Genomic DNA, 14,643 nt, shown 5'->3' on the forward strand with positions numbered 1-14,643 from the left:
GAATAGAATTCCACATCCTTACCGCTCTGAGGTTAAACCATTTTAAGGTTAAACCATTTTTCCTCTAGTTTTAGTGAGTGGCCACGTGTATTATTGTATCTCCTTTCTCTGAATAATTTGTTCCTTATGCTAGGGTCACCAGTACAGTATTTGTACATTGATATCATATCCCCCCTCAATCGTCTCTTCTCCAGAGAGAATAAGTTCAGTGCTTGTAGCCTTTCCTCATAGCTGATGTCCTCCATTCCCCTAATTATTTTTGTTGCCCTTCTCTGGACTCTCTCCAGTTCCAGCACATCCTTCCTGAGGACCGGTGCCCAGAACTGGACAGCATACTCCAGATGTGGCCGGACCAGAGTCTTGTAGAGTGGGAGAATAATCTCTATTTCTGGAGTGAATCCCCTTTTTTATACATCCCAGTATTCTGTTGGCTTTGCTTGCGGCGGCTTGGCATTGCATGCCACTGCCAAGCCTGTTGTCTACCAGGACCCCCAAGTCCTTTTCCATCCTAGACTCACCCAGAGGTTCCCCCCCTAGTGAGTAGCTTGCTTTCTGGTTTCTGGCACCCAGGTGCATTACTTTACATTTTTCAACATTAAATCTCATCTGCCATGTAGTTGCCCCCCCCCCCACCCCATTATTTTGTTCAGATCCGCTTGTAAGGTTTCCACATCCTGCATAGAATATATTGGCATGCTTAGTTTAGTGTCATCCGCAAATACTGATCTTGTACTCGATATCCCCTCCTCTAGATCATTTATGAATAAATTAAACAGGATTGGTCCCAGGACAGAACCCTGGGGGACCCCACTTTCCACACCCGCCCAATCTGAGTACTCCCCATTAATCACCACCCTCTGGACTCTCCCCTGGAGCCAGGTCTCTATCCAGGTACTCACCTTATGGTCCATACCTACCTTCCTTAGTTTGTACAGTAAGCGTTTGTGGGGAACGGTGTCAAAGGCCTTTGCAAAGTCCAGATACACCACATCCACAGGCCTTCCTTTATCTAGGTGGCTGCTCACTTATATATATATATTTATTTATATTATTTATGTATTTATATATGTCTGTTCAATAAAAGAGCAATTTTAATGAATTATATGGTGTGATAATTGTGATCATCCTCTCTCCAATTTCCCATACAAAGCCCCATCTTTCTCTTAGTATTTTGCTGTACACAATGATAGGGGTTTGGGCACATTATCACGGCAATTGTCATTTGTGAATATTTGACAGTCCGTGGATGAAATTTTCTATGAAGAGCGATCCATAAGAGTGCGAGTCACATTGATGCCTTTGGACATTTTTCACAATACACGTTTATTTATATATTTTTTATCTATTTATTTTGTTAGCACTTGTTTGTACCAATTAATATATCCTATTTAGTGTTGAGCGAACACGGACTGTATTATTCGTGTTCGTACCGAATAATTGGATTTTTTGTACCCGAACACGGACACGGACACTTTACTGTATGTTCGGGTAAAAATCCGTGTTCGGTCGTTTTATTTCCGGGTTTTGCATGCTTTGGCGCTCTTTTCATGGCGGGCTTTCAACAGCCAATCAACAATCGTTTAACTGGTGTGCCTTAAGCCATCCCAGCCATGCCTGCAAATGTCTCAGTAGCTGTGATTGGCCGTCTGAAGCATGTGACCAAGTCTTTATAAGTTCGAGGCAGCCGCAGCGGCGTCATTATGCTGCTTAGATTCAGGGACAGAGCACACATCAATGTGCTGGCTGCTGATTAGGGAAAGATACAGGCAGGAAAAAACCATTTGTGTCCGGATAGAATTGAGGGACAGGTCGGAGTGTTTAGGCAGGGCGAGTTGTAGGCATTTTAGGGATAGAGTCTGCTGAATTATAGGGTCAGTGTCTTCTACAAACTACAATCGATATTGCTGTGTGGGGGGTGGGGTCTGCACTCAATCCTGATCTACGATCTCGTCTCAATCCTGTTAGGGACAGAGTCTGCTGAATTTTAGGGAAACTGTGTTCTACAAACTACAATCGATATTGCTGTGTGGTGTGGGATAGGAGATAGGCAGGTGTCAGTGATCCACATCCATTTTTCTGTGTGTGAGCTGCAGTGAACACAATCTTTTTGGGCTGCAGTGAACACAATCTTTTTGGGCTGCAGTGAACACAATCTTTTTGGGGTGCAGTGAACAAAATCTTTTTGGGGTGCAGTGAACAAAATCTTTTTGGGGTGCAGTGAACACAATCCTTTTTGGTGTGCAGTGAACACAATCTTTGTGGGGTGCAGTGAACAAAATCCTTTGTGGGGTGCAGTGAACACAATCTTTTTGGGGTGCAGTGAACAAAATCCTTTTTGGGGTGCAGTGAACAACATCCTTTTTGGGGTGCAGTGAACACAATCTTTTTGGGGTGCAGTGAACAAAATCCTTTGTGGGGTGCAGTGAACACAATCTTTTTGGGGTGCAGTGAACACAATCTTTTTGGGGTGGAGTGAACAACATCCTTTTTGGGGTGCAGTGAACAACATCCTTTTTGGGGTGCAGTGAACAAAATCCTTTTTGGGGTGCAGTGAACAAAATCATTTTTGGGGTGCAGTGAACACAATCTTTTTGGGGTGCAGTGAACACAATCTTTGTGGGGTGCAGTGAACACAATCTTTTTGGGGTGGAGTGAACAACATCCTTTTTGGGGTGCAGTGAACACAATCTTTTTGGGGTACAGTGAACAGAATCTTTGTGGGGTGCAGTGAACACAATCTTTGGGGGGTACAGTGAACACAATCTTTGTGAGGTGCAGTGAACACAATCTTTGTGGGGTGCAGTGAACACAATCATTGTGGGGTGCAGTGAACTCAATCTTTGTGGGGTACAGTGAACACAATCTCATACTTCTGAAGGTTTGAGGGTGCTGCCTGTTCCATACTCCCCCCTACTCCTAGCCTTTTAGGGGTACAAACAATAGTAATTGGGGCCTAGTGTGGTTGTGTACGTGTGATATACATACACTTTTTTTGGATCATATTTTCTATTCCGCTATTTAATCAAAAACCTTTGGGGATCAGTTAAATTGGGGGATAGTCTGTGTTGGTACGTGTGAGAGAGATCCACCTTTCCAAGTTGTTGGGGTTCATCTCATACTTCTGAAGGTTTGAGGGTGCTGCCTGTTCCATACCCCCCCTACTCCTCATCTAGCCTTTTAGGGGTACAAACAATAGTAATTGGGGCCTAGTGTGGTTGTGTACGTGCGAGATACATACACTTTTTTTGATCATATTTCCTATTCCGCTATTCAATAAAAACCTTTGAGGATCAATTGAATTGCGGGATAGTCTGTGTCGGTACGTGTGAGAGAGATCCACCTTTCCAAGTTGTTGGGGTTCATCTCATACTTCTGAAGGTTTGAGGGTGCTGCCTGTTCCATACTCCCCCTACTCCTCATCTAGCCTTTTAGGGGTACAAACAATAGTAATTGGGGCCCAGTGTGGTTGTGTACGTGTGATATACATACACTTTTTTTGGATCATATTTTCTATTCCGCTATTTAATTTAACTGGGCCTCCATGCGAGACCTGTGTGCCTTGTTGCGCTGTTTTGAGTACTCCACCAACATGGCCAGTGGCAATGACGCCGTTCTCAGCTTAACTATCCCACTTCTATGCCTCCTTGAAAAAACAATTCGGGCGATGATGGAAGAGGATGTGGCACAGGATGAGGAGGAGGAGGAGGATGAAGAGGTAACATTTCCAAGGCTTTCAGGGCAGTCATTCGCAAGGGGCTCCGAGGGTGGGTTCCTGCACACGCAAACGCCAGGGACGCAATTGTCCAGCAGGGGCACAGTTCTGGAGGATGAGGAGGATGAGGAGGAGGAGCTGGAGGAGGAGATGGAACCATGTTCACAGCAGGGTGGCACCCAGGCCAGCTCATGGCCATCACTGGTGCGTGGCTGGGGGGATACAGAGGACACGGACGATACACCTCCCACAGAGGACAGCCTTTCGTTGCCTCTGGGCAGCCTGGCACACATGAGCGATTACATGCTGCAGTGTCTCCACAACGACCGCCGAGTTGCCCACATTCTAACTTGTGCTGATTACTGGGTGGCCACGCTGCTGGATCCCCGTTACAAGGACAACGTACCGTCCTTAATTCACTCACTGGAGCGCGATCGCAAGATGCGCGAGTACAAGCGCACGCTGGTAGACGCCATGCTGCTGGCATTCCCATCTGACAGCGGGGCCACAGTGGAAGCACAAGGCAGAGGAGGAGGAGGAGGAGGTCGCCAACGCAACCAGGGCACCGCCAGCACCTCAGAAGGCAGGGTTAGCATGGCCGAAATGTGGAAAAGCTTTGTCAGCACGCCACAACAAACAGCAGCACCAGCAGCTCAGATGGAACGTCTTAGCAGGAGGCAGCATTTTACCAACATGGTGGAGCAGTATGTGTGCACACGCCTACATGTAGTGAATGACGGGTCTGCCCCCTTCAACTTCTGGGTCTCCAAATTGGGCACATGGCTTGAGCTTGCCCTTTACGCCTTGGAGGTGCTGGCGTGCCCTGCAGCCAGTGTATTATCTGAACGGGTATTTAGCACGGCTGGGGGCGTTATAACAGACAAGCGCAGCCGCCTGTCCAGAGACAATGTGGACAAGCTCACGTTCATTAAAATGAACCAGGCATGGATCCCACGGGACTTTTCCGTACCTTATGCAGAATAGCAATGGATACCGACCTTACCCACCCATTGTTCCATTTTTGCTCTTTCTCACTCTTTTGGGGTGTACCCTCATTTAAAATTTTTGAAAAGAAGCAGTGTTGGCTACCTCGTCCTCCTCCTCAGGGCCAGATTAATGTAGGGGCTATTGGAGCTGCAGCTCCAGGCCCCTACCTTTTATATAGGCCCCCGGTTGGCCATATTCACTGTTACCGCTCTTCTGTCACTTGTAAACACAGAAGTCTGGCTTCTATGCTCGCTTCCCCAGGCAGCACCCTCAGAACCTCCCCACACAGCGTGAAGGCCGGACAAGGAGGGACAGTTGGCGATGCATGGATGTGTTTATGGGCTTCAGAGACAGCATCCCATGTTGAATTAGGCATGCATGGCTGCACCCTTCCTCCTCTGGGTGCATGGCAAGGCACGGCCCTTAAGGCCCTTCAAAATCCTCAGCACCAAGCCCATGATGCTGTTAATCCGGCCCTGGTCCTCCTCCACCGCCGCTTCCACCTACACCGCCCATAGGTGTGCGCAGCCTATTGCATTAAGGTGTGCACCCCAAAGTTGAAATACACATGCATGTGTTTGCCAGCAGGGAGAGTAATGTATCGGGGCCATGTACCTGTAGGCAAGGAGAAATAGAGCAGAGCAGGTCCCAGGGAGATCTTTCCCATCTCCTCACTGGCAATGCTATGTGCCCTAGGTGATTAGGGTGTGCCCAGGCACACCCAGCACACCCTGTGCGCACGCCTATGTCACCGCCACATCCACCACCACCTCAACCTCCCTCCTACTCCATATGGGCCTCGTCCTTCAGAGATGAAGAAGAACATTGTTTTATTTTTCTGTTTTTTTTTTGTTGTTTTAAGTTATTTCCCTATCCACATTTGTTTGCAGAGCACTTGCCATGCTCTTAATTACGTTTTGCTGCCATTTGCAGCACTCTAGCCCTTTCCTTTGGTGTTTTAGAGCCATTTTAGTGCCTTAAAGTTCGGGTCCCCATTGACTTCAATGGGGTTCGGTGTCCGGGAAAAGTTCGGTAAAAGTCCGGGACACGGACCCGGACTTTTTTTTAAAGTTCGGCCGAACCCGTCGAACACGGACATCTAGGTGTTCGCTCAACCCTAATCCTATTCATCTATTTATTTATTATTTATATATTTATCTAATTAGTCAATTATTTACGCACGTTTAACATCCAATATAAGCGCGGTTTCTCAGATTAAGGCCCCATGCACACGGGACGTTAGAAAAAACGTCCTGCAAAGCTATTTCTGACGCAGGGAAAAAGCAGCTGTTAAAACGTGCTTTCAGTAGCTTTTTCCATTCGCGTTATTGCACATTTGGCCACGTTGCTTTTAGCAGCGTTTTTCTGCCTCCATTCAAAATCAATGGTTCCCTATGGGAGCCTATTGATTTGAATGGAAGTCGCACCGCAAGTCGAATCAGACTTGCGGCGCGACCTGCACTGTGAGAATCTTGAGGGGGAACTCCACGCTAAAAATGGGAAAAAAAACTGCGTGGGGGTCCCCCCCAGGTTCCAAACCAGGCCCTTCGGGTCCGGTATGGAATTTGAGGGTAGCCCCACGCCGAAAAAACAGCGTGGGGTCCCCCCCAAAATCCATACCAGACCCTTATCCGAGCATGTAGCCCGGCAGGCCAGGAAAGGGGAGGGGACGAGCGGCCCCACCCCCCCTGGACCACACCAGTCCACATGCCCTCAACATGGGGGGGGGGGGTTGGTGCTTTGGGGCAGGGGGAGCTCTGCATCCCCCTCCTCAAAGCACCTTGCCCCCATGTTGATGAGGACAAGGGCCTCATCCCCACAACCCTGGCCGGTGGTTGTGGGGGTCTGCGGGCAGGGGGCTCATTGGAATCTGGAAGCCCCCTTTAACAAGGGGGCCCCCCAGATCCCGGACCCCCTCCCTATGTGAATGGGTATGGGGTACCCCTACTCATTCACCACATAAAAGGCAGTGTATGGAAATAACGACAGGAGACGTTTTGGAAAGTTTATTAAAGCGGAGTTGCACCCAAAATTGGAACTTCCGCTTTAGGGAGTCCTGACCCCCCGACATGCCACATTTGGCATGTCATTTTTTTTGGGGGGGGAGCGGGTACCTAGTTTTGACAGGTACCCGCTCCCACTTCCGCTCAGAGCGCCGCGGCGCCCTGAACAGAAGTTCTCCTCTCCCCCTCCCTCCCTGCAATCTTCTGGGACATGTCAGAAGTCCCAGAAGATTGCCGGCCAATCAAGACGCGCAGCGCGACTCGCGCATGCGCAGTGGGTACCCGGCTGTGAGGCCGCAAACTGTCACAGCCGGGTGCCAACAGCAGTGATGCCGGCGCCGAGGGAGAGGATCGAGGCTTCGGGCGGCCGCATCGCTGGACCGTTGGACAGGTGAGTGAATGGCTGGTACTCCGCTTTAAAAATCTTCATCCGGCTCTTCGGGGTCTTCTCCTCTCCGGGGTCTTCTGCTCTTTTGCTCTCCGGGGTCTTCTGCTGTCCTCTCTTCTTTTCTTCTCCTCTCCGGTCTTCTGCTCTTCTTCTTCCTCCGGTCCTCCGACGACGACGTCTCCGGTAATTATGTCGGTCTCCGGTCTCTGCAGCTTATTATATAGCCATTAGGGGCGTGGCCCCGATGACGTCATCGGGAGGACCCGTCCCCTCGTGTCACAGATGACGGATCCTGTCCGCTCCGATTGTGCAGAGCAGACACGGGCGCAGTCCTGCTCTCCTCTATGGGGGAAATCGCATTGAAACAGACCGCCTGTACCCTTTCCCTCTGATCCTATCCGATCCGCCAGACGGATGAAAAATAGGACCACCGCGCGTCTGGTTTTGGTGGCCAGGATCGGATCGGACAGCGGCAGATGTCAGCTGACATGTCACTTGGGGAATGGAGGGTCTGATCAGGTCTGTCTGAAAAACTGACAGGTCGACCTGATTGGACGGCCCGTTCAAAAGGATCCCAATTCCACTTTTACGGGGAAAAAATATATATATATAGAGAGAGAGAGAGAGAGAGAATAGAAAATGTATCATACAATTGCTACACAGGATACAATAAAATAGAATTAAAAAAATAAATAAAATTAAATGTGCAATCTGGTGACTCGGAGGTGTTCTGTACAATCGCTGGTCTACAGAATTTCATTTCCCGCTCATGTGATTGGCTGACTCATTTTCCCAGAAGTCTGCACTAAGATACAGGTCCGATTATTAGGCATCCCCTGCAATAGGAATTTCTGTTTTGGTGAGATACTTTTTTTTTTTTTTTATAAATTCAGTGTTTATTAGGAAAAGGAAAAAACAAGGCATACAGAGTAGGCAAAAACAACGGTATCAGTCCATATACAAAATCATAGACAGAAAACAAACTCTAGTGAATACCAGTAATCGTAGTATAGAAGACCATATTGTAAAACGCATTACCCAAAATGTCAGAGAGAATTGCTAGGAGAAGCCCGGCCCCCGAAGAGACCCCGCCCCCAACCGGCATCCTTCACATGGCCGGAGGGTGAGATACTTTCTAAAGGGATGCCGACCCTGCAGCTTTCCTCATCAGAACACCGAGTGCAAGCAGGTGATTATAATGAACCAGACCCTCCCATTCAGAATCAGTCTGCACAGGACATGTGGGGGGAACAAACACCTTTCACAATTTCTTAAGAGCAATAACTGTTAGAATCTTCTACACCAGCGGCTGCGTCCGCAAAATATAACTGTTTGTCATTTATCATACTTTTAAACTCAATAAAGTTTTTAAAAAAAAAAAAAAAAAAGAATCCGCCACTCAATGTAGCAACCCTTCCCCCGGAGAGGATTTCCTTTTTCTGAACCTCTTTAAACTTGCTTAGATCACTGAAGACAACTTATCTGAGATCCTGAGCTGATATCAGCAGCCAAATGAATGGTAATTATTGAACACCCAGCATATTCCCAAACTGATCCCGCCACCCAGAACTGGTCTCCAAATGCTTCCAGTCCTTAAATGGCTTCCTGAACTAACCCAATCTTTACACACACATGGTTCTAAATTAAATCCAGCAATACGGCATAATCCTGAACAGTCCCATATTGTCCTAAATTAGTCCTGGTAATGGTCTTTACCCAGAGTGTGGCCCCTTAACTTCTCAATGGCACTGGGCTGCTCCCTAAACATCTCAATGACCCTGAGCTGGCTCCCATGTCTTACGAATGACCCTGAGCTGGCTCCCATGCCTTAGGAATGACCCTGAACTGGACCCATAACTTCTCAACGGCCCTCAACTGGTCCCATAACTTCTCAACGGATCTCAACTGGTCCCATAACTTCTCAACAGATCTCAACTGGTCCCATAACTTCTCAACGGATCTCAACTGGTCCCATAACTTCTCAACGGATCTCAACTGGTCCCATAACTTCTCAACGGCCCTCAACTCTTCCCATAACTTCTCAACGGCCCTCAACTAGACCCATAACTTCTCAACGGCCCCCAACTAGACCCATAACTTCTCAACGGCACTCAACTGCTCCCATAACTTCTCAACGGCCCTGAGCTGCTCCCATAACTTCTCAACGGCCCTCAACTGGACCCATAACTTCTCAACGGCCCTCAACTGGACCCATAACTTCTCAACGGCCCTCAACTGGACCCATAACTTCTCAATGGCCCTCAACTAGACCCATAACTTCTCAACGGCCCTCTACTGGTCCCATAACTTCTCAACGGCCCTCAACTGGTCCCATAACTTCTCAACGGCCCTCAACTGGTCCCATAACTTCTCAATGGCCCTCAACTAGACCCATAACTTCTCAATGGCCCTCAACTAGACCCATAACTTCTCAACGGCCCTCTACTGGTCCCATAACTTCTCAACGGCCCTCAACTGGACCCATAACTTCTCAACTGCCCTCAACTGGTCCCATAACTTCTCAACGGCCCTCTACTGGTCCCATAACTTCTCAACGGCCCTCAACTGGACCCATAACTTCTCAACTGCCCTCAACTGGACCCATAACTTCTCAACTGGACCCATAACTTCTCAACTGCCCTCAACTGGTCCCATAACTTCTCAACGGCCCTCTACTGGTCCCATAACTTCTCAACGGCCCTCTACTGGTCCCATAACTTCTCAACGGCCCTCAACTGGACCCATAACTTCTCAACGGCCCTCAACTGGACCCATAACTTCTCAACTGCCCTCAACTGGACCCATAACTTCTCAACTGCCCTCAACTGGTCCCATAACTTCTCAACAGCCCTCTACTGGTCCCATAACTTCTCAACTGCCCTCAACTGGACCCATAACTTCTCAACGGCCCTCAACTAGACCCATAACTTCTCAACTGCCCTCAACTGGACCCATAACTTCTCAACGGCCCTCAACTGGACCCATAACTTCTCAACGGCTCTCAACTGGTCCCATAACTTCTCAACGGCCCTCAACTAGACCCATAACTTCTCAACTGTCCTCAACTGGTCCCATAACTTCTCAACGGCCCTCAACTGGACCCATAACTTCTCAACTGCCCTCAACTGGACCCATAACTTCTCAACTGCCCTCAACTAGACCCATAACTTCTCAACTGCCCTCAACTAGACCCATAACTTCTCAACGGCCCTCAACTGGACCCATAACTTCTCAACGGCCCTCAACTGGACCCATAACTTCTCAACGGCTCTCAACTGGACCCATAACTTCTCAACGGCACTCAACTGGTCCCATAACTTCTCAACGGCCCTCAACTGGTCCCATAACTTCTCAAAGATCCTGAACTAGTCCCATAATTTCTCAACGGTCCTGAACTGGTCAAGCACTCAATCACAACCAAGAAATGATCGTTCCACTAGTCATGTGTACAGATCTTATCCTACAATTCAGCCATCATTGTAAAAAACACACACAGTCCTCGTCTAGTCCTTTCACTCAGCCTTGTTCATGAACTGATTTCATCACTCTATAATATTGAATTAGTCACAAGAATGAATCCCATCACCTGCCCATGGCACTGATCACCACCAGCACTCCTCTACAGTCCTTGGTTAGTCCCATTACTAATAGGTGAACCTTATCTGGTCTAACCACTGATTCATAGCTCTGGATTAGTCAACATAATCATCGAATGTCTGCAGGAACCGGGACATCAGTCATCCACAGACTCCATCTGGTCCCAGCACTCATCCCTAGTCCCACACTGGTCCCAGCACTCATCCCTAGTCCTAACACTGGTCCCAGCACTCTCTCATGGTCCACGACTTAAATTGCCCCCGGACAGTTCTTCAAGAATTTCCAACACACTTCAGTATTATTGATCCAGCTTGGTGGTCCTGATCCGGTCCCATCACCAAGATCTCGCAAGTAACGATTTCAGCTGATATGCAGAAATAAACATTACCCACCCCCACCCTATATGAAAAGTCCTTCTAGTCTTCAACAGTCCATAGCTAAGCCCATCACCCGCATCTACTGACCTCAAATCAATCCCATTACACCCTCATAGTCCCCACACTGTCCTATAAGATGTCCTCACATTACCATCAATTCTCACTTGGTCCTGTCACTCATTGATCAGTCCTTAGCCAGGGCTGTCACCCCTTTATTAGTCCTCATTCAGCACTACCCTCACATCCACCCTCATATGGTGTTCTCACCAAATATCAGTCCTTGGATGGCACTTTGGCCCCTCTTCCACCCCAGGGTGACGTTATTGCCCCTCTCTCACCCCTCAGGTCACCCCGTGGCCCCTCTCTCACCCCTCAGGTGACATTATTGCCCCTCTCTCACCCCTCAGGTCACCCCATGGCCACTCTTTAACCCCTCAGGTCACCCTGTGGCCCCTCTCTCTGGTGACCCTGTGAACCCTCTGTCAGCTCTCAGATGACATTGTTGTCCCTATATTAGACTTCAGATGGCCCTGTAGCCCCTCTCTCACCCCTCAGGGGACCCCGTGGACCCTCTCTCACCCCTTAGGTGACCCTGTGGCACCTCTCTCACTCCTCAGGTGACCCTGTGGTTCCTCTGACAGCAGTCAGGTGACTCTGTGGCACCTCTCTGACCCATCAGGTGACCCCATGGACCCTCTCTGACCCATCAGGTGACCCCGTGGACCCTCTCTCACCACTCAGGTCACCCTGTGGCCCCTCTCTCACCCCTCAGGTCACCCCGTGGCCCCTCTCTCACCCTGTGGCCCCTCTCTCACCCCTCAGGTGACCCCGTGGCCCCTCTCTCACCCCTCGGGTCACCCTGTGGCAACTCTCTCACCCCTCAGGTCACCCTGTGGCCCCTCTCTCACCCTGTGGCCCCTCTCTCACCCCTCGGGTCACCCCGTGGCCCCTCTCTCACCCCTCAGGTCACCCTGTGGCCCCTCTCTCACCCCTCGGGTCACCCTGTGGCCCCTCTCTCACCCTGTGGCCCCTCTCTCACCCCTCAGGTCACCCTGTGGCCCCTCCCCCGGCACTCACCGACTTGCAGCACATTGTCCACACATTGGGCGTCCAGCAGGCGGATCCCCCGGCGGAAGGGCAGCCCATCGGTGGCGGGGGCCCCGGGCCCCGGGATGGAGGCGGGTTCGGGGGCCTGGAAGGAGGAGTACATGCAGATCTCCCTCTCATTGCGGGGGAAGGACCAGTAGACGATGCGGCGCTGGACGGGCTCCGGGATCCGCTCGAAGCGCTCCTCCACCCGCTCGAAGGCCCACTTCTCCGCCACCGCCTTGGCCGCGCAGTCCAGCAGAGACTCGGGCTGGTGCAGGTGCTGAGGGCCCCGGGCTGGGGGGCCCCGAGGGGGAGGGAGCCGGGAACACAGCCGCTTCGCCGGCGGAGATCGCTCAGCCTCCGCCATGTCCGCCGACTGACTGATTGACTGACTGACTGGGCGCCGGGGCTGCGCCGCGCGGGCACGCTCCGCTCCGCCCACCGCTGATTGGCTGCGGGGAGCGCACTGCGCGCCGCCTGCGGGAGACCATTGGCCGACCGACGGGAGCGAGCGCTGGGGGAGATCGCTGATTGGCTGAAAACAAGAAAGGCCAGGAAGGAGGGGAGGAGCCATGTGTGAGGGGAGGCCAGCTGTCACTGTGTACATTGTATAGACATTCCATATATAGATACAATGTATACATTCCTCCTTCTATATACAATGTATACATCCCTTCTATATACAATGTATACATTCCTCCTTCTATATACAATGTATACATCCCTTCCTCTATATACAATGTATACATCCCATATATACAATATATACATCCCTTCTATATACAATATATACATCCCTTCTATATACAATATATACATCCCATATATAGATACAATGTATACATTCCTTCCTCTATATACAATGTATACATCCCTTCTATATACAATGTATACATCCCTTCTATATACAATGTATACATCCCTTATATACAATATATACATCCCTTATATATAGATACAATGTATACATTCCATATAAAGATACAATGTATACATCCCTTCCTCTATATACAATGTATAATTCCCATATAAATATAAAAAATTATACAATTATACCTTCCTATAGAGATTAGAGATACAATGTATACATTCCTCCTTCTATATACAATGTATACATCCCTTCTATATACAATGTATACATCCCTTCTATATACAATGTATACATTCCTCCTTCTATATACAATGTATACATTCCTCCTTCTATATACAATGTATACATCCCTTCTATATACAATGTATACATTCCTCCTTCTATATACAATGTATACATTCCTCCTTCTATATACAATGTATACATCCCTTCTATATACAATGTATACATTCCTCCTTCTATATACAATATATACATCCCATATATAGATACAATATATACATCCCTTATATATACAATGTATACATCCCTTCTATATACAATGTATACATTCCTCCTTCTATATACAATATATACATCCCATATATAGATACAATATATACATCCCTTATATATAGATACAATGTATACATCCCATATATATATATATATATATAGATACAATGTATACAATCCTTCCTCTATATACAATGTATACATCCCATATATATAGATACAATGTATACATCCCTTCCTCTATATATAATGTATACATCCCATATATACATTCCTTCCTCTATATACAATGTATACATCCCTTCCTCTATATATAATGTATACATCCCATATATACATTCCTTCCTCTATATACAATATATACATCCCATACATATATATATATATATATATATAGATACAATATATACATTCCTTCTTCTATATACAATGTATACATCCCATATAAAGATACAATGTATACATTCCTTCCTCTATATATAATGTATATTCAATATATATACAATTCTATATACAATGTATAATTCCCATATATAGATACAATGTATACATTCCTTCCTCTATATACAATGTATAATTCCCATATAAATATAAAAAATTATACAATGTATACATTCCTTCCTCTATATACAATGTTGTATACATCCCATATAAAGATACAATGTATAATTTCCTTCCAATAGAGACACAATGTATACATCCCATATATAGATAAAAAGTATACATTCCTTCCTATAACGATACGATTTATATGTCCCACATATATAGATCTACAATATATACATCCCCATATATACTTTCCTTCCTCTATTTACAATTTATACATCCCATATATATATATATACTGTAGATATATATAGATACAATTTAACAATGTATACATTCCTTCCTATAGAGATTCAGCGTATATATCCCACACATGTACAGCTACAAAGTATACATCCCATATATATGGATACAATGTATACATTCCATCCCAGTGAGATACAATCTATACATCTAATATATATATATAGATAGATACATTGTATACATTCCTTCCTATAGAGGTACAATCATTAAATCCCAGATAGATAGATAGATAGATAGATAGATAGATAGATAGATAGATAGATAGATAGATA

General features: G+C 47.3%; 1 protein-coding gene across 1 annotated transcript in view; it reads right to left on the reverse strand.

Moving 5' to 3' along the window:
* The window catches only part of ZSWIM5 (zinc finger SWIM-type containing 5), a 161,382-nt gene extending 148,822 nt beyond the window's left edge, over window positions 1-12,560 (reverse strand). Inside the window, exon 1 of the mRNA XM_082265259.1 lies at window positions 12,142-12,560. Coding sequence (XP_082121385.1) covers window positions 12,142-12,520 — 379 coding nt within the window. The 5' untranslated portion in view covers window positions 12,521-12,560. The remainder of the gene's footprint in view (window positions 1-12,141) is intronic.
* Window positions 12,561-14,643: the final 2,083 nt, after the last annotated feature.

Source organism: Pelophylax lessonae (assembly GCF_965119305.1).
Source record: "Pelophylax lessonae genome assembly, chromosome: 8".
In the NCBI taxonomy this organism is placed as follows: Eukaryota; Metazoa; Chordata; class Amphibia; order Anura; family Ranidae; genus Pelophylax; species Pelophylax lessonae.